Source organism: Ambystoma mexicanum, chromosome 2p (genome assembly GCF_040938575.1).
Source record: "Ambystoma mexicanum isolate Mex_15411 chromosome 2p, UKY_AmexF1_1, whole genome shotgun sequence".
NCBI lineage: Eukaryota > Metazoa > Chordata > Amphibia > Caudata > Ambystomatidae > Ambystoma > Ambystoma mexicanum.
Window position 1 is genome coordinate 904930425 of NC_090923.1, and position 21125 is coordinate 904951549.

The 21125-nt window shown below is 43.0% G+C and overlaps 1 protein-coding gene across 1 annotated transcript in view; it reads right to left on the bottom strand.

Annotated features, from left to right (window-relative positions):
• The window catches only part of LOC138566893 (zinc finger protein 624-like), a 176134-nt gene that overhangs the window by 43281 nt on the left and 111728 nt on the right, over window positions 1–21125 (bottom strand). The window contains exon 3 of the mRNA XM_069644620.1: window positions 13743–15119. Within this exon, the coding sequence (XP_069500721.1) occupies window positions 13743–15119 (1377 nt within the window). The remainder of the gene's footprint in view (window positions 1–13742; window positions 15120–21125) is intronic.

Consider the following 21125-nt stretch of genomic DNA (forward strand, 5'->3'; position numbering starts at 1 on the left):
GGCTTCAGAGGGGGACGAAACAGGGGTGCCCCCTCTCCCCATTGCTGTTTGCTATCTATCTGGAACCCCTCCTACTGGCGATCCGCCAGACAACGGAGATCGAGGGGATCCCTTTTGGTGGGGGACAACATAAAATCGCGGCCTTCGCAGATGACATGTTGCTTACACTTACTAACCCTAGAGAATCCCTCCCAGCTTGCATAGCACTATTATCCTCCTTCGGGGAGACATCAGGCCTGCGGGTTAATTTCCAGAAATCGGAACTTATGAATCTTTCCCTGCGGGAGGAGGAGGCGCGGGTTGTCAGGGACCTGTCCCCTTTCAGGTGGAGCCCCTCGGGGTTGCGGTACTTGGGAGTTAGGATCACCCCCTCACTGGCTGGCTGGATTGGAGAGAATTATGACCCCCTGCTTTTAGCAATACAGAAAGACCTACGGAGATGGGGGGCTCTTCCGATCTCCTGGCTGGGCCGGGGGGCAGCGCTCAGGTTGGTTGTACTTCCCCGGGTCCTCTACCTTTTCCAGGCCATCCCACTGAGGGTGCCTGAAACGTTCTTTAAGAGGCTGGATCGATTGGTACAGGGTTTTGTATGGAGGGGGAGGAAAGTTCGTATGTCCAGGCAGCTGCTCACTGCCTCCAGAGATAGAGGGGGTTTGGCCTTCCCGAATTTCCGCCGATATCATGATGCAGCACAGCTCAGGATAATTAGGGAATGGTTTTCGAAAGAGTATTTGAAACACTGGGTGAAGATGGACAGGGCGGTGGCGAGGCATCATCTGGGAGAGGTTCTCTGGCTCCCGCGACGGCTACGTCCCTCACACATTTACTTGAGCGACATCACGAAAAATGTGGTTGACTGCTGGGATCGGTCTGTGCTAAAAGGGGGGATCTCGTCTTTTCCTTCGCCGTTCACCCCTATCTTCCGGAATGGGGATTTTACTCCAGGGATGGAAAAGGGAGCGTTTCTGGCTTGGGAGGAGGGGGGGCTGCAGGACATTGAGGGACATGTTCAGTGGTGAGAGAGTGAAATCGTTTGTGGAATGTAAAAATTAATTTGGTGTGGGAGAAAGAGAGGCATCGATACTTTCAAATTCGCCACTGGGTGATGTCTCCGGCTGTTAGGCAGGCGGCGACAAGAGATCTGACCCATTTTGAAAGGTTCTTAGCAACTCACGAGGGCACAAGGGGACTAGTCTCGGACCTATACAGACAACTTGAGAGGGGTAACCCAAGCATCACGTGGACCTACATGACTAAGAAGGAGAATAATTCAGGGGTCCGTATGGAGCAAGCCGATTGGGAGAGATTATGGGCACGGATACCCAAGCTAGCGAAAGCGATCCAGGTTAGGGAGATGTGGTACAACTGCTTGGTGGGTTGGCACTACACTCCCGCCCGTCTACATGCAATGAACTCCGCCGTTTCAGGAGAATGCTGGAGGAGATGTGGGGAGAGGGGCACAGCTACACATATCTGGTGGGACTGCCCTATTATACAGCCCTTCTGGGATAATCTTAAGACAGCAATCGCTCAGGAATTGGGAGGAGGCCCCCTTCGAAACCCACGCGAGATATTGCTGGGGAGGACTGGGAGGGAGAAGGGAGTGGGGGTAGAGGAGACAGGACGGCGCTGCAGCAAAGCTCGGGTGATATTCATACTGGCAGCTCCTTCTCTCATTGCGCAGAGGTGGAAGGGGGCTGCGATCCCGACGGAGCAGGAGTGGCTGAGAAAGTTATGGGATATAGTCTCGTTGGAGTGGGCCTCCTATGCTGCAGAGGATAAATGAGGGTCTTTTTACGCAGACCGGGGGGTGACCCTGGAATTCTTAAAAGGAGACTGTAGAGCCCAATGGTGTCCACAGAGACTAAAATTATTGGACATATACGATCCGATGGAGGCCCGGGGGTGAAGGGAATGAGAAGTGACTCTTGGGTGCTGCACCACAGGGGGGGTGGGGGGGAGGGATGGGTCGTAGTTTATAAGTATGTTACTCTTTATGTTCATTGATGTTTGTTTCTCTCTTCTTGGAAAACGAATAAATAGAAGTTTAAAAAAATAAAAATAAAAAGAAGATTACAGTTACTCTTAGACAGTGAAAATAGTTTGAGTTTGCCAGAGGAGTCAATTCAGTGCAATAGGTTAGGCCAAAGTCAATGGGCTAATGTCCTGTATAGGATAGGCAGTTCTGGTAGTTAAAGAGAAAAGTCTTTGCAAAAGTTCTCAGTCGTAGTTCATAAAAGAAAGATTGGATGCTGGGTCACAAGCTGACTAGGCCTGCAAGTTGTCAAAGTTTCAAGCACTTTCGCAATGAGAGTTATGTTCTCTCAGTTGGGTTTTCACAGTACCTTACAATGAAGAAAAAGATGCACCTGAAGACCTCTGTTCCTGGCAGTTCCTGCAGATCTCACTGTTCCTGAGCCTCAGTCGTGTGGACAAGAGGGAGGACGTCAGGGGTCTCCTGCACTGGGACTAGTCAAAAAGCTGGCAAAGACAAATGCTCAATTCCAGAAGCTGTAGACAAGCACACAAACTGGTGTCCCTCTCCCTGGTTATTTGGTGTACTGCAGCACTCTGAGGAAAATACAGTCAGCTCCGAGAATGGTATCCAGGTGGCTTACGGGTCGAGTTGATTGGTCCCACCAACTCAACGGGAGAAGTCGTCCTTGAAGGGCTTCTCTGTCGAGATGAACTTGGCGATTTGGACCTGTAGCAGGGCTTCACCGGGCAAACCAACGGTCCAGGAGTTGCAGCAGCCGTCCTCTTCCAGCTGGTCTTCGGTTCTTTCGTTCCAGTGGTCGACTCTGCCTTCCAAGCCAAGAGACTCGCCTTTTATCCAGTTGTCCTCCAATTCTAAAACCCCATAATCAAAGAACACAAGAGTAAAACACACATCAAAATACATGAGAGTGGGAAAAAAGGCTCTCACTCTCTCCAGGTAAAAAAATCAAGTCCTCAAAATCCAGCAAAGTTGCTGGGGGTCTCTAAGGTGAAAGGAATTAGCACATTTATGAGCATTCTCCCTAACAAAGTGAAAAGGAGCCAAAAGGGCTTATTGTGAAACTAATTCAGGAGTGTTCACAGAGAACCAGAGAGGAGGATTTACAAAATAATAGATTCAGAGGCGTAATTGAGACGCTGAACCAGGCATGCTCACTGACAATCTCACCTCAAACCGAAGACTGGAAGGAGCCTGTTGTGGTCTCTTGAGATGCCGGTGAAGGAACTGGAACAACAAGCTAGCAGGAGGTGTCGAACCTGGCAAATCACAGTTGGCTTGTGGGTGAAACTAATGGTTGAAGCTTGAAAATCTACCAAGGACAGATGTGGAAGAAAAACTCATCTGGAAGCTAAGCAACCAAAGCCCAAAAGAGCCAATGTTCAGCAGCAACATCTATGGAAGGGTCCCGGTTCTGGATATTCTAAAAGAACTGATTGAATGTGCGTGAATTCTTCAGGGGTGGCCAATCCCCAGCCATGAACTGTTATAAACTGCGCACACTGACTGAAGCCCAGGGTCCTATTCTAGATTCTTTGAACATTCACCTGACCTGTTTAGTTGTCTTTATATCCTGCACTATTACAGAGATGCATCATTGTTTGGTTGCATCATTGCTCCAACCAACCCATGTGTTGTTAACTGAATATAACTTTTCTGGTTACAACCTATTTGAGTCTCAAGTTGTCTGTTCATAATTGGTCTTAAAATATCTTATGTTGTAGATTTCTGGTGTATATTTCTTGGTAATGGTAATGTCGGAGCATACTTGATGTTTTGTATACTTCAAAAGGAAGGAGGGCCATTGCCTCTTTCTGCTTGACATCATTTGTCTCCCAAATTGCCCCAATAAAAAATTATTGATTGAGCTGATTTCTGAACTTTTCAATTTACATAAAAATAAATTAAACTTAAATAACACTTTTGATCTTACAATAGTGTGGACAACAACATGATAAAGAGTAAAACAAATACAGCAACAGAACATAGAAAATACATAAAAAATTAATAAAAGTGATATTAATCACATTAAAGTTTTGTATGCCCATGAACTGAGTAAGCATTATGCTGTATATATTGCATTACTAAAATCATCACAAACCTTAAGTGAACAATTGTAACCACAATCAATAAATACAGTATGCCAGTTATGAGTGTGACTTAGATTAACAATGTTCACTTTTCTGCAATGCTGTTCTCATCATTCAACTACAGTGCATTGAGAAAATTAATTGTTGCTATTCGTATACTCATGTAATTTGTTGTTAATATCATAGCCCATCTATATTCAGAGGGCACACTTGCAATTTGAACCATATGTTTAGCAAAATGCCTACTTCTCACATCAGACAATGCTAAACACTCTATAATCAGATGTTCGAGCGTCTCTTTGTTTCGGTCATTGGCACAGTATCGACAATCATTTTCATCTTGACCCATTAGTTTTTGCTGATCACGGGTAGGCCATAAATTCAAACGTAGTCTCAAAATTGCGCAACAAATTTGGGGATTAGGAGCTTTGCACAAATAGGGCTCTACAGTGCCAAGTTTCTTTTCACCAAAATGTTGTTGATTGAAATATTTATAGGTTCGACATAAGGATCGTGCGTTTATCCAGTCCATTAGAAAGATTTGTTCTTTGGCTCTATCAGGATTGGTGATCAAGATTTCTAGGGATACATCAGCAATTGCGATAATTTCTATAACATTTCTGGTCCACTCTTGAACAAACTGATGCTTAGATGAGAACATGTAGTTTGCAAGTGTTGTTAAGATTGTGTCAGTCTTGGAGTATGTCAAACATTTACGAAACAGGGCACGTAGTTGCCAATGGTATTCAGCTTGTAGTGATGTGAGACCTAGCTCATATCTCAGCTATGGACCCGGAATACATTGAGGGACACTTAGAATTTGGCGCCAAAATTTGGCTTCAAGTTTGTTGAAAAAGTTGCCTTTGATAATGGTAGTTGATTCAAGGCCATATAGCAACATAGGAGAGATTTTCTGACGCCAGTATAAAACTGCTGGACTGATGGAAAATTTACCAAATTTGTATAGAATTAGATTGGTCTGAGATATGGCAGGAATCAACTTGTTTTCAATAATGGTCATCTGTGTATTGACAGTTTGCATACCATCAAAGGCGAGTCGTAGGCAAGTATAATTAGACACATTTTCCAAAGTAACATTTTAAACTTTCCATTCAATTCTATTTCGAGACGACCATTTAGGTGCATACATAACAATTTGAGATTTTTTAAAATTGATAACAAGCTCATTATCATCAAAATACTGGGTAAGAGCAACGAGTAATCTTTGAAGCCCGATCGGAGTTTTAGATATTAAAATGAGATCGTCGGCATACCAAAGGGCTTGTATCGCAATCTTGTCCATCTTTGGAGAATCAGAATCAATAGACATGAAACTTGATCTTACATTGTGGATAAAGAAATTGAATAGGGCCGAAGCAAGTATCCAACCTTGCTTCAGCCCTCGTGCAGTTCGAATTGCTGATGACAAAAGACCCATTATAGTTAGTCTAATCTGCACCGATGTGGAGGAGTGCAGTTCATAGATAATATTGACTTCAATGAGTTTATCCATTAGTTTGACCATCGATACAGAATCGAAAGCAGATTGCAGATCAATAAATGCAAAATAAATTGGAACGTTGGAGTTGTGTGCTTGTTTTTTTAGTGCATTCAATGTAGGTAGGTTTATCGCAGTCCCCAGTCCAGCGATAAAACCTGTTTGATTAGGGTCCTGTTTTTTGCCTGCATCTAACCAATGATGAAAGTCTCGCAATACTAGGTGTGTGAATATTTTTACTGGCGTGTCGAGGAATGCTATAGAGCGATAGTTTGACGGCACTCCTCGATCGCCTTTTTTGAAAATGGGGAGAATGAGGGATGTACGCCATGAGCTTGGGATCTTTTGAATTTGGAGGATGTGTTTAAAGATGTTATTAAGGATGATGGCCCATTGTTTCGGATGTTCTTTTAACATAAAATGTGTGAGTCCATCAGGGCCTGCTGCACGCGAGTTTGAGGATTTAATAATTAGTTCTTCAATAATTTCCTCCGAGCAGTCCAGCCTCCATGGTGAATCCGATTGCACTTTTTATTGGTAGTTATCAAATTTTTCATCTTTATATAATGCAGAAAAATGTGTTATCCATTCGGCTTCGGATACGCCATTCAGCTGCGTGTCCACTTGTTTTTGTCCTGCACATTCGTTTAACAGCATCCATATTTGTGAGGCATTTTTATAAGTGATTGAAGACATGAACATTTCACTGTCTTTTTGAAACATGTTTGCCTTGTAAGAGCAAGTCCAATTTCTATATTTGCATTTGATAGATTGTATGGCTTTTTTTTACAGACAGATCTTAGTGTTTTCTATAGTTTTAATTTGTTGAAGATGGGAATCATAGGCATGTCGATGTTTCATTGTACGAGGGTCTTGAAGGTGTACTGAGCTTTTGCTTTTAAATGGCTCTAAAGAACTCATGTAGGACTAAAAATAAGGTTCCGATTGAAAACTTTGTACAGCCGCATTTAGAATGTTTAGTTTATCAAGTGTCCACCTGAAGCGGGTTTTGGCGTTGTTAATAATAAGCTTCGATGTTATCCATTTTTGATGCGGTGTAGTGGACTTGTCTCCCCAAGACCAAGACAAAGTTAACATGTGGTGATCGCTAGTAGACTGTTTCACAATTTCGAATTTTGTAGCCCTCATGAATAGATCTTCTGAGAGGAATATATAGTCGATGATACTTTGCGGATTACCTCTCTCCCATGTGGGCTGAGCCGGTATATCTCCTGGAAGTGAACCATTGGCCATTTTCAAGCATCCATCTTGCATGAAGTTTTTCAATCTTAAGATTCCTTGTGGGCCATTTCTTTTAGCTGAGACCATACTATTTAGATTGAAGTCGCCTGCCACTATGGTCGCCATAATGTTGTTGGTTTTGGCTATCATTTCAAATAAAGTGGATAAGTCTTTATAGAAAATGTTATCAGAAACGGCAACTGGATTTCTATATAAGTTGATCAAGGCCATAACTGGTTTACCATTCGAAATTTTAACCAATTGGATAAAGTTATTCGGAGACATCCAAGGTTGCAATGGGAGGCCGGCACTGCTTTTAAATACAACCAAAAGGCCTGCCATTGGTCGCCCCTTGCTTGCTGGTATTGCAGGTAGTAGGGTAATCTCATGGTCATCCCAGAGCGGTGATGTGGTCAACCATGTCTCCTGAAGGGCGACGATTTCGAAATCATTTATGTTTTTATTTGCGACTGATTGCAGATGATAGTTCCCTCTGGAGTTCCAACTAAGTAGGGATACAATTTTCTAAGGTGCATCTGGTAATGGTTATGCTTTTGGATTGAGTTCACAGAAGGCACACTGGCAGTTTTGCTGGATCTTCTGTACTGATTGATGTTGGTCTCTTGTAGATGATATATCATTAGGCTGATGGTCAAGGCGTTCAGGGTCTTGAGCCAATAGGAAGCCCATCTCGAATAGTATCATTTTAATTTGGCCCTCCAGAGCGTATTCAAAACTAGGCCTGACTTGATCCACAAACGCATGATTGATAAGTTGCTGTCACATAGAAATTCGACCTGATCGATGTCAGTAGAAGAAATATCTTCTAATTGATGTATCTCATTAAATATATTTAAGATACTACTTCTGCAAAGGTCAAACTTTTCGTACGAAGCATTACGACACTTGAGTATCAGTGTGTGATAATTTAAGAAGTTGTTTTTTTTGTGGTCATACTTGGGTATTTTTCCAATGGAATCTCTTCTTGTGTTGTCGTGCATACGTTTCTCCATCGAGTTCGATATTTTTGCATAGCCATCTCTAATAATTCCATCATGGATGCATGCCTCCAGCATGTTGGATTGCTGTTGCTGATTAGAAAGTGACAAAGGATAAATAGCTGTATTGTGGTCTTGCATTGTACTTTGTGGATGGTTTACGTTTGAGTGGTGATCTATTCTGCAACTTTGTTGAAGTTCTTTTGCGGGAGTGGGCTTCGTTGCAGGAGATCGGCATAAACCGCTGCTTTAATAATGCCCGTTCGGTCATTTGTACTTGTTGCTTCTTGGAGGTCCAAAGATTGTTTTGCTGTTGGCGCTGCTAGCTAGATGGCAGCAGTTTTGGGCAGCAACACATTCTCCTGTGTTACAATGTGTGTCTCAGCAGCTGCTCTCTCTGAGATAGCAACAAGTTGGTCCAAAGGTCAATGGACTGGTGACGGTGCTTCCATGAAGGTCTGCAGGCGGGTGCCGTACTGCTCGCCAGGCTGACCTGGCGATTCGGACAGCACCCGCCCGCAGACTCTTAGTGTGCCGGTCTGGTAACAACGGTGCCGGTAGGCTTACCGACACCGTTGTTACTGGACCGGCACACTCGTAATGAGGGCCAATGACTTTTCTAGTCTTGGATCTCCTTTGTAGCAACATTTCTTGTCCTTTTCGATTGGGTCTGCAACTAAATCCAGCTGCAGGAGTTTGTGCCATTGAGCCAACAACTTCAGTCAAATAAACGGGGCACAGAACAGCTCTACCTGCCCATACCTTTATTGAGAATTATCAAAACTTTGCAACCTGCACCCAGGTAACCGTATCAGTGTCCTGCATCTGCACAAGCACCAGAAGTCAAGATAACATCTGCTGCTTGAAATCTTTGCAAGGCTTTAACCGCAAGCCTTCAGACATAGATCAGCTAGGGCACATCCTGTGCTTGTAGCGCCCAGGACTCTGCTATGCAGCCAGTTATAAAGTCACCTATAAATCCCATTCAATCACTTTAAAAATCTGTAGGACCAGAATGCAACTGGAGTTTTTCTAAATGACAAACCTGTAGAAGGAAGGTATTCATTTGATACCATTCTTTGTGTGGTGTGATTATTGATTTGATTGCACTTATGAAATTAATCTGCTGATATATTTTATAACACTCCTATATACCCAAGGTTGTTCCTTCTCAGTACTGTCTTGTACCGCCTAGGGTCGACCGAGCCTACCAGAGCTTGCCTGTTCTGGCTTTTTACATGTTGCATCTCTCTATTTACCTCATCACTTGTGAAGAGGAAGTGTTGAATACCGTCCCTACTCCAGTTTTCCCCCTCCCATTACCTATTGAGTTCACGCCCAAGAATGGGACGAATGATGAACAGTTAAATCAGCAGAGAGCAGCACATGGGCTCTGCCCAGTACCTATCAGGATAACAGCACCTATTAATATACCGACACCTAAGAAAACCTGGACAGTAAGGTATCCATTAAAAGAAGCCATACCTACATTCTAAACAATATGACGGTTGTTTGAATAAAATACCTGAAGAAGCAAAGAAGATAATAAAGGAAGATGAATGGTGACATCATAATAAAATCAGATTGACGCCCATATAGGAGATATAATGACCTGAGAATACTGACAAGAGACGAAATATAGAGAGGATGCCATGGATAAGTGACATTTTGAGCCCAAGTGAAGAAGTTGATGTCAAGATGAAGAAACCTATGCCACATACATGCCAACGTTTACAAGTATATACCTCAAGTAGCACTTTAAATATGAATGTAAGTCCACTACGCATATGAGCAGAATTTAACAAAGGTTACAAAAGGCCTCAGAGAGAGTGTGTCGCAGCAAGAACATCGAGAATCAAGACAGAGCAAAACTCAGCTAAGATGGCCATGCCAAGAAACCAAGGTCTTCATCTGGCTGGAACAGGCCGACATTGGATACAATTAAGGAGAGAACAGAACAGAGGATCCTGTTCAGAAAGGTCAAGATAAGCCTCGGACGTCAGAGAACTGGTAGAATTAAATCAAATATACGAAAAGACATGGAGAAAAGCCAAGATCACTGTGTCCAGTCACGTGACAAAGGCAGGCTGGAAGGGTGAAACTATCACACCTATGCATGGATCTCCGCCATGCCACACTCCTTGAAAATTCTCAGAGCAGACTCAAGGCCAAACTACAAAGCAGTAATTGACACGACCACTGAGGTGATGATTGATTGTAGCATAATTGGTGGGAGGCTGGGGTGCAGACAAGCTTCTCTGCGCCTGGATGTTCTTTCTGCATGCTGCTAGACGTAGGTTTGAAAAGTACGAGTGGGGTTGATGCCAACCCAATCATAGTGCACCATGTAATGTAAGGTCCTATAGTGAGTAGAGCCAATGGGACGTCATACTTTTAGTGGCGTTCATAGTGGCCATTTTGAAGGGAGGGCTTAGTTGCCCCACCTGACATTAATTATCCAATCCCCTCTCCCTGTTACCATATACAGATATAGTACCTATGTTAAGTTACTTTCCTACAGCCAATCAGATTGCATGATAGATTTTTAAGATTGCCTCGTAGGATGAAGTTAGTACATACGCAGATTGTACGTCAGCAATGAGACATTTTTGCTATAAATACTGTGTTTTTTCTAAAAGTAAAGAGAGCCAGAAGATCGAGCGATTGCTGATGTTCGTTGTACTCCCCGTTTTATTAACTTGTCATTAAACGGACTCCCTTTGCCAAACTATTGAGTTGTCCTAATTATCTGATGCATGAGTATGAATCTGCATTCCCATCTATCTAGAGGGTACTGCTACTCATCTTAAAGGGCTGTTTGGAGGTCATCCAGTTCACTTGGTGTCCTTATCTTTGCGTCCACCTCTTGTAATGTTACCTCGTAGTCTGCACTGGTGTCTCTGCCTTCTGTAACCTCTGAGCCACCTCTTGCTCTGGGCATTACCTCCACTAGGGGATTCCCTCCCTCTGCTGTTACCCTCCCACCTTCTCCATACCACCTTTACTACCACCTCCATTGCTACTTCCATCTCATGGTAGTCTTTCCTCCACCTCCTCCTGGTCATTCCCTGGCCCCAGTGTTACATCCATCATTTCCAACCTCTTGTTATCACCACATCCTACTACTTCAATTTCACCACCTCCTTCCGCAACCCCGATTTCTGCCAGCTGATCTTGACTCTCCCTTGTGTTACTGTTTCCTTCTGCAATTGTCCTCTTGTTTGTTACCACTATCTCTTGCTCTCCTTTAATGTACTCCTCCCCCTCCCGTCTTCTCCCTTTCTGTTACAACTTCCCTCACTATCTTGCCTCTCACCATCTACTACTGTTCACGCACTCGGATCTTGCCACCTTCTCCTTTACGCGCTTAGCTATCACCACCAGCTCTCCACTGCTGTCGCCTCGTCACTCTCCATCACTCCAGCCTCTGCACCTTACACTGTTCTCCAGTCACCAGCCTACTCCAGGCCCTGGACTGGTTGACCTCCTTTCGCACCAACCCTCTCAGGTCCAACGGGGGGCCTTTCCTCTCTTCTATCTCTCCCTCTACTTGTGGTGTTCCCCAGTGTCTAACCTCTCTCCCTGGCTCTTCAAACACTACCTGGCACCTCTTGCCCACTGCATCGCTACATTCTACTCCAATTTTCTTTGTTATGTTGATGACACTCAGCTCTCTTTCAGGCTCCCCTCAGCCACCTCTGCTTCTTCTCATACCAGACTGTCAGGCCGCAATTAAAGCATGGTGTGCCACCAATGATCTCTGCCTTACTGCCAGTAAGACTGAGGTCCTCCTCACTGGAACACCCGCTCCCTCCTTTCCCCTCTCTCTGTGCCCACTCTGGGCCCTCTTCCTGCGAGTCTAAGAACCATCTTCGACTCCACCCTCTCCTTCTCTCCTCACATCTTTGACGTCTCTAAGAAGTAAAACTATCAGCTGCACCTCCTCAGAGGGATTCTTCCCTTTCTCACTTTCCCCCGAGCTCTGGTCCTCTCTAGCCTGGACTATTGCAACAGTCTCTTTCTAAATCTTCCTGCCTCTACCCTTCGACCATTACAACTTATCCAGAACAGGACTGCAAGATTTGTCCTTAGCCTCAAACCCAGGGATTGTATCTCTCCAGCTCTGAAATCTCTCCACTCACTCCCTGATGCTGGAAGGATCAACTTCAAGACCCTCTGCATCGTCCACAAGGCATGCTGGGGCCTGGGACAGCTCTACCTTCAACTTTCCCTTCCCAAATATCTTCCTTTTCAAGCTTTCTGCTCATCCATCTCCAACTCTCTCAGGGTCAGACGCTTCTCCAAGCAGAGAGTTGGGGGCAGATCTATCTACCAGAATGCTTACATCATGTATATCCACAATGGTCATTGATTAGGCAGTTGCTAAAAACACCACATCTAATTTCAGTATCATGTTACTGGTCACACAGTGTGTTTAAACCGCCATTTCTTAGCACAACCCTGCCCATACTAAAACTTCTTCCTGATACCAATAAGTGTCTATTACCAAAATTATTTTACAGTTCAGTATCATCAGACATCCAAGGAAACTAGGGACCTGTTGTCTATCTTTTGATTATTCTTGCTAAAAATATTTCTTTGAAAAGAAAAAAACTGAATTTGGATAAAAAAACTTTTATTTGAATGAAAAATGTCATAAAAACATTCTTTTGAATTTAGCATGACACTCATGTAATTTCCTTTCTATATATGTTCTTTATAGCTGCTTGTGAAAGTTATGTTGAAAATGTAAGCCCCTGATGAAGAGAATATGAATCTCGAAACGTGTTGGGTCATCACAGAAAAAAATCAATAAAAAGGAGAAGACCCTTGTATTCTCAAAAAGCAAAATGATCTATTGAATTTCTTTATGAACTGTTGTCAAAACATTTTGAATCACTATAGATTTTTAAAAACTTTGTTTAACTCAACTAGGCTTTATGCCATCTAGAAAGTGTGCAGGGGATGCAGTTTTCCATAATTTGGATTTCTTTTTGTTCTTGGCAGATCTATCTCCTCAGCTGGGGCCTCCCTCTGGAACAGCCTCCCTGCCTCTCTCAAACTTAGACCTTCCTTTTCGCTTCCGCTTTTTCTCTTCCTCTCCCCTGCTCATGCACCTTACAAGTCTGCGCACGGGTCACCTGGTCACCCCCTGAACTCAGGCCCAGGCTCCTGCATGACCAGTTGCCCTTGCACTGCCTCCGGGCTCCCCAGCACTTAAGGGTTTGTATCTGCAACCCTACAGTCCCTTCTGTCTGCACTTATGAGCCGCCACTCGCTGGCTGCACTTGTGAGTTAACTGTACTTCCCCCTGCCCCTCCCCCTGGCACTTCTCCCCTTCCCTTTTCCCTGCACTTGTGCAATCTGAATGACACAAGGCCTAATTAGATGGTTATGTTGTCCTACCTTTGTTTTCCCCTCCTTGTCTTGTCGCGCCTAGAAACACTTGTGTACAGATGCGTTATAAATATCAACAATCATTGCCTAACCCCATTGCAAATCCATAAATTCTGTTTTCTGACCTTATTTTCAAAGAAGGTCGCTGGGCCACAAGATGTGAACCTCGCAATGGCAGTGGACATTAATGTGTGCTGCAAAACCACACAAGGGAAGCAATCAATATGATGCTATCTAAACGCTTTTAGGTTTCAGATTTCTCTGATCCGGAAAGCATACACATTTGTTTACTACAGATTTTTTGTTTGCTGGACATGTCGGACGATATTCCCAATTTTGTCTGCACCGCGTACCTGCACCAATCACACCTTTAGCAAGTACAACAACCATCTAGAACATAACACACATTGTGTTACTTGGTGGGGAGAAGCTGACTTATTTCACTTTAAAATTCAATAGTAAAAAAACAAATGTACACCTCAAAATGTGTAGCAATATTGTATTTGAAACAGCAGACTCACCTGAACTGAAGCCAACTACACATTCTGCCCCCACGGATATGTCTTCATCATTCCTCATTAGGATCATGGGAAGACCCTGGAGATCACAAGGAATTGGCTCATCACCGTCATCAGTCTCTCCGTCTGCAGACTGGTCTTCATAAGACCAGTCATAGAGTTCCTTATCTGGTTCAGTCTTCACTTGGATCGTGGGAGCCTGGTAATCCATACAATCTGACTTGCGACACACTTCAGCCTTTACATGGCCCAATAAATTCTCCGATTCCGAAGCATCCTTCTCCTCCTTTTTGATTTGGACTAGGTTTTTGGCCTCCAAAGGACCATTAATAGGGGCATCATTTGGTTCCTCCAAATATTCTAGCACTATGGAGTGCCTGAAATCCATAGAAGATTCAATTTCTTCTGTTCTGTTCAACCGATCCATGCGGCTCACAACCACCTTTGCATTATTCTCTTCCACGGCCGCTTCATCCACGCTCTCTACAAGATACCTCCCAGTCGGGTCTTCCCATTCTTCAATTACCACTTCCGCACAAGACTCCGGCAGTGCACATGTTGATTGCTTCACCCGCTCCTCAGCAGTCTCATTCACGATAGAGGGCCGAGGCTCAGGGACCAGTGCTGCCCCAGTTTTGTCAACATTTATTTGACAAATGGGGATGTAGCTAACCTTAAACCGTTTCTGGTCTATTCCCTTCGCTGCAAGGTGTCTGGTAAACATAGACTCCCATTCTGCAAAATGTTTTCGTACAGTGGAGCCTGGAAAAGGCCCCAAAGAAGGCTCCTTTCTTTCATTAGTTCTTGATATATCCAAGTGACTCTTAAGGTTCCTGTCAGAATGCATTTCCCAACTTATCTTTACAAGCTCTGTGGAGTCCCGAACATCCCAAACAGATGGTTTCTGGATCTCCTCAATCGATACTTGGTCCAAGGTAGCCTCGCCATTTCCAAGAGATGTCCCATTCATATCTTGAGTCTTTACTTGTTCCAAAGAGTAATCAAATCTCCCAGTTGATTGCCACTCCACTTTCATCACCTCTCTGTTTTCTAAGTCTTGGACATGCCACACAAGTGGCTGTTCATTTTCTTCAATCAATGTTTGACCAATGGAGTCCTCACAATCATTAATAGAAGACGCGTTCCAGTATCTAGTTACCACTTCTTGAATCTTTGCATCACCAATGGTCCCTGATGGATCCCCAGGTGGGGACGTCCCCCCTTTTTCCAACTGTGCAGGGAAATCCAAGTCCTTATGAACAGAGACAGTCAGATCGTCTCTTGATTCAACCTTTATTGTCAAAGAATCTTGCATTTTACATAAAAGTAACTCCTGCTCTTCAATCTGTGAAATAATTTCAGGTTTTTCTGCTGCAAACCCTAAGAAAAAACAGAAAACAACATTTCAGCAACTATACTGCAAGAACAGTAGGACAATGGAACAAAAGTTGTTTTCTTTCTCTCTTCAAGCAGAAAAAGCAAACACAGGATTATAGGATTCATTTTTACTTTTGAAAGAAGAGTTTATGACCTTTTACCACCTTCTACTTCACCTTAAAATAATGTATTTGTTACATGTTATTTGAAGGAACCTCTTCTCTGACAAAAAAAGCTCAGGTAACTACATTATCCATGGCACATTATAGATTCAGTCTGCACAATCTTATTAACAGTTCTGGGCTTCAACTTTAGAGCTCTCTGTGCTTCTTGGTTTGTGGGAGTGACAGATGTACAACATTAAGTACAGAATCCCAACCCATTAGAAAGGTGATTTAGTTTATGCAGATGGTGCTCATTCAAAACATTTATTAATTTATAAACTCAGCACTATGGATTTCCATTGTTTTAAATGGTCACTTTTAGGCTCATTACTAGTTGTATGTGTATGTTCGTTTCACCAAAATTGATACAGGAATAATACAAAATTAACATTCAAATTATCTGTATCTTTGATCAATAAAGGAGGTATCTACAAAACATGTTAATTAGGCGTTTACATTGTGTTAATATCAACAGTTAAAAGATTTGTTTATATCCAACTATGATTAAATGTATGCTTTTAATTTTGAATCACAAATTATGTGCTTCCTTGGCTTCTGTCGATATAAAGTTATTGACTGATTAGGTATAGTGCCCGCACCGGCTAGTGTTCACCCACTTTTAATTTGTATGGGTCAACAATACAGTCGACCAAGAAACTCATTTGAATATTAACTAGAGTTATTTCCTTTCAAGTAAAGCTGGCATTGGTAATCTATTAAGTTTAGTACATTAATGGTGCACCAGCTATTTACAGGTACACTGCGAAAAATCCATTTCGCATACAACAAGCTTAAAACTAGATACTCCCTGGCATGGCAGCCTTGGTCACAAACCACCTCCACTGGGTATCAATCATCCACCTTTCTATTGTGTGAACAGGTTACAGAAATCCCCCTGGATTCATACTCTTACATTTCCTTTCTCAATATATGTATAGGTAACCCTAGGGACTACACATTCACGAAATCCTACGGAGTAAAGCGCCTAGATATTAAACCAGAAATTCTTCTACGTGGGGAAACTATTGGAGGGTTGGGGGGTTACTCTCAGCAAAAGAGGTACAGTGGATGCATTCAGACAAACCACAGACACCCCAGCAGAGAATTCTTATATTTCTAAATTAACCTTATCCTCTATAAGGAATGGGTAAGAGCTCTTTAAGGCATTCTAGTCTATTCTAAAAAAAGCAATCCCACCTCCCCACTGAACACGAGGGGCATCTTACTGTTTGTCAGTAGAATCGAAAAAGAAGAAAGCGGCATAGGGTGAAAGTTAAGACCACTAATGTCAGACCAAAACCAGGACTCCACCTGTCCCCTGTCAGAGGCCCTGCGTCAATATGGGGCTTGATAACTCTGCTCTCCTCCCCAGTCAGTGACTGAACACATTTACTCAAATGTATTCCTCCACTATTAAATAAGTCATTTATTGTCCACTTCCAGTCAGTCCTCACCGACCATCTGTGCCCAAAGATCGCCCCAAGGAGACTTTCTTGAGCCCAATGAATTTAAGCTCTGTTTTCTTATCCAACTGGTGATTAGTCTGCCAATGCAAGAGGCAGTTTTGGATCTTGATTGCCAAAAGACGACAAATGTTCCCAGATACGGGTTCTGAGCTCCCGTATTGTGCTGCCAATGTATATTTTATTGCAAATGCATTGGATGGCATAAACAGCATATTTAGATCTGCAATTGATGTTTGCTGTGATCCTAATACTTATTCCTTGCTGGTTAGCAAAATGCTGCGTACTGGGATGAGCATATTTGCATATGGTGCAAGTGCTGCACTTGGAAAACCCCTGTCTCGGCGTCTGTAACCATGTAGTCTGCGGTCTGATGACAGTCTTGGGCAAAAATGACAGACTAGGTCTGCTCCGTAGTGTTGGTGCCTTGGTGAAAATGATCTTTGGAGTATCATCTAAATGTTTGTGAAGGTCATCATCCAATAACAATAGATGCCAATGCTTCCTGAGTATCTTATAAACCAGATGATTGTCCCTTGAGAATGGAGTTTAAAAAAAGTGGTGTTGGGTGTATCATCAGTGGGCGATTGTTTGGCTACCAGCGTGTCCTCTTTTTATCCTCCTAACTTTGTCCTGGGCTTTTCTTATACAAGAGTTTGAATAACCTCTCTGTCAGAATCTGCTAGTAAGAGGTTTGCACACTTTCTTAAACACATCGTCCTCTGAGCAGTTCCGACAGGTTCTTATATATTCGTCAATGGGAATGTTCTCTATAATTGATTTGCGATGGCAGCTTGTTGCATGTAGAGTGGAGTTGACATCGGTATGCTTTCTAAATGTGCAAGTCTTAAGATTAGGACCGTCAACATAAATTGGAAGATCTAAAAAGTTAATATTTGGCTTGTGACTGTTGCAGGTAAATGTAATTCCATACTCATTAATGTTCAGATCAGTCACAAACGTCATCAGATCTTTATCATTACCTTTTCATATCATAAGGATATCATTGATATATCTGTGCCACATAACTACATGGGAGATATATCTACGGTCCAGATATACTAAGACTTCAAACATACCCATGAACAGATTTGCTAGTGCTGGCGCATATTTAGCACCCATTTCTACTCCTTGGGTCTGACAATAGTATATGCCATTGAAAATAAACTGGTTGTGGTCCAAAGCTACTTGTAACATCTCTTTGAGCACCTCTACATGTCTGTAATGTGAAGCAGAGCTTCCCTTAAATGTATAATCTATGGTTTTGACAGCCAAGTCATGTTTGATTGAGGTGTATAAGGCTTTGACGTCTAATGTCACCAGTAAAAAGTTGTGTGCCCAATGAATTTGTTTCAAGGAGGGTCATTACGACCCTGGCGGTAGGCGTTCCGGTAATTAGTGGCACGGCTGCCGTCGAATTCATGAATTTTCCGGCAATGGGCAATTACTGGGGCATTACAACCTCAGCGGACACGGTAAATGCCCATTGCCGGGTGCCGGAAAATATTACTCTCCATTCCCATTTGAGTCCCATTGGACTCAATGGGAATGGGGAGGACGGATGCACCGGCACCATTCATGAATGGTGCCGGTGCATCCATCAAGTAATGCAAGCGGGTGCCTTTCAGTCCACCAGGTCAGACCTGGCGGGCTGAAAGGACCTGTTCGCATAACTCGTAGTTTGCCGATCCGGAAACAACGGTACCGGCAAGCTTACCGGTACCGTTGTTTCCAGACCAGCAACCTTGTAATGAGGCCCAATGTGTTGAGTACCTGCATGGGGTCTTTAAGTTTGTGCATATACTGACTGAGAACTATGTCAAGGTACTCTGAAACTTTTTAAGTCACCCAGCCGATTCCACTGAGAATAGTACGAGTAGAATTGGGCTTGACATCTCTTCCCACCATGACGCTTAAGCGGAGATGCCTTCTATACATAAAATCACAAACAAAGCACAAATGTCAATTACTGGAATTGTTGAGGAAGTCCTGTAGCAGAGACGGTGACGACGGTTATACTAGGCTAGTGAAAACTACATTTGACCTGATAAACTGGCACCCCAACTGGGATAGTGAATAGTATATTCTGGAGAAAACATTTACCAGAAAATTAGAAAAATTGGACTGAGTGGTAAACTTTGATCATAAGGTAACCCTAAAATTCTATAAAGCTATAGCAGGGGTAAGCCATAATTTCAAGCCGCCTCAGAGATACTTGATGCAATGTCCAGCTCTGGCACTTTGCAATTTTATTCTACGGCTGCGGACAAACAGATTGCCTGTGTTGACAGTCATAGGGGCAGAACAAGTCATCCCGAAATTAGAGCGTACGTGTCGACCGTGTAATCTACCAACAGTGGACGAAACAGTGAGGCATGTACTAACTGAATGCAGAGAGAAGGGAGCATTGTAGATGTCCGTTTTGGGATGCTTCGTTAATCATTATGATGGTGTTAAGGGAGACAGTTTCTGGTCCTATTGTTTAAATACTGAGAATAAAGCCCTTCATATCGCTTTACACTATATCTGGAAGCAGATTGAGAAAACTTTGAAGAATTAACAAAAGGACACTTTTAAGAGTTCCTCTGCGCTAATGATATATGATCGTGTATGGCTCTAAGCCTGAAAATCGTATATGACCACACATGTGAATTTATCTATGTTGTAGGAATATTTTTTTTTTAAAGAAATCTTTTAGGAATCGCTAATGAGTTTGGAAGGAGAATTGGAGGAGCAACATGTAAAGTTGGCAGAAAAAGTCCTTGATTCTCTATTCTGTCTTTTTAGTGTGAATAATTATGTTGATTTAATGAATTATGAACTGTTTCTATTTTATGTATTTTATTAAATTAATTTATGTGTGTGAAGTTTTAATGTAAACAAATCACAATAAATAAAATATAAAAATAAAAACAGTTACCATCCGTACGAGCACTGAGACATTCAGGTCTTTATTCGCAGCACTAAAAATAATTTGGCGCAAGAGGCTATTAGTACTGAAATCCCACCGGAATAATGGGGTCCACACTTCAAATTTCTGATGAAGTGAAATTTTATGATTATGGTAATTATAGAGCGAGGAACTAACTTCGGGAAGCAATGGAGCACTTTGCAAGTAATATGGGGAAGTGCACAGTGAGGGACGTAGATTGCAAGGGATCAATACAAAGGAGCAGGGAGCTAACAACGGGGAGGACAGGTAATGTGGCAGTAAGGGATCCAAAAGCAATCAGAGGAAGAAACGTGGGGTGAGGGGGGGGAGCGGTTGCTCACTTTCATGCTACGTGGGGAGTGTCTCTATACCAAAAATTGAAGACATATTTTGCTCACAGGCTGCAGACAAGGCGTGGGGAGCAGAAGGAGTCCCAATTGAGCTATTCAAGCATCACTGTACAGCAGCTGCAAGCAACACAGCCTCTTATTTGGCATGTAAGAGGCTGCATTGTCCGTAGATGCAGGGATTAAAGCGATTAGCACCTGGCCACAGGGTCGGATGCTGGGTGGAGACAAGGGGATGGGAGGAGAAAAAAGTAGCAGGGAAATCCATTTACAGATGGTTGCTGTGGAAGTGATGCTCAGCAACTGGAGAGACAATACTCTTCCTATTTAAAGCCATTCAGTGGGGGTGTGAGAAGGTGGGCAGAGAGCAGGAGCAGGGAAGGGGGACGAGTATTGGGCAAGGTGTGACCGCTGCAGGAGAGGAATATGGACCAGGTGAGCAGGGAGCAGGTGAGGGAGTGAGGGAGCAAGTATTGGGGACAAACATTGGAATCCATACCGGCGTCAGAAGTCATGGCTACACCAGTGAATATTGGCGGAAACCTTGATCACAATTGGATGTCAGGATTCCAACATTGTACCCAGGGTGTCGATCAATGAAAATACAATTTTGTGGGTTCTGATTTAAGATTGGCTTAGGGCACCGTTTATCTCTTGTAAATTACCAAGCTCATGGTCCGAGAATGTGATGTACTTGTATTTGAGAAAGTGCACAGAAGACTACCACTTTGTTACCACAGCGTCTCTGTAATCATACCACTGTAAAGACAGGCACATTTCTTTACATTAGATTGGACTGGTTGTGCAGAGATAAAAAGATTTAAGGGAGATGTGATAAGGTAATACAGTCAAACATGTGGGCAAGAAGATTTTGTGGAAGTTGCAGGCAGAAATGGGGGTTGGACTGTTCTATGGAACATTATATTACAGATTTATTTTAATTTAAGAGACACCCTGCACTTAAAATCAAGAAGAGAAAGAAATGAATTCCATATATCTTCATGTGGTGTAAAATAACCTTACATGCTAGCTCCCTTCTTCACTTTATATAGGAATACACTATGAATATACTTAAGAGTGCAAGATAATCCACTTTTACTGTA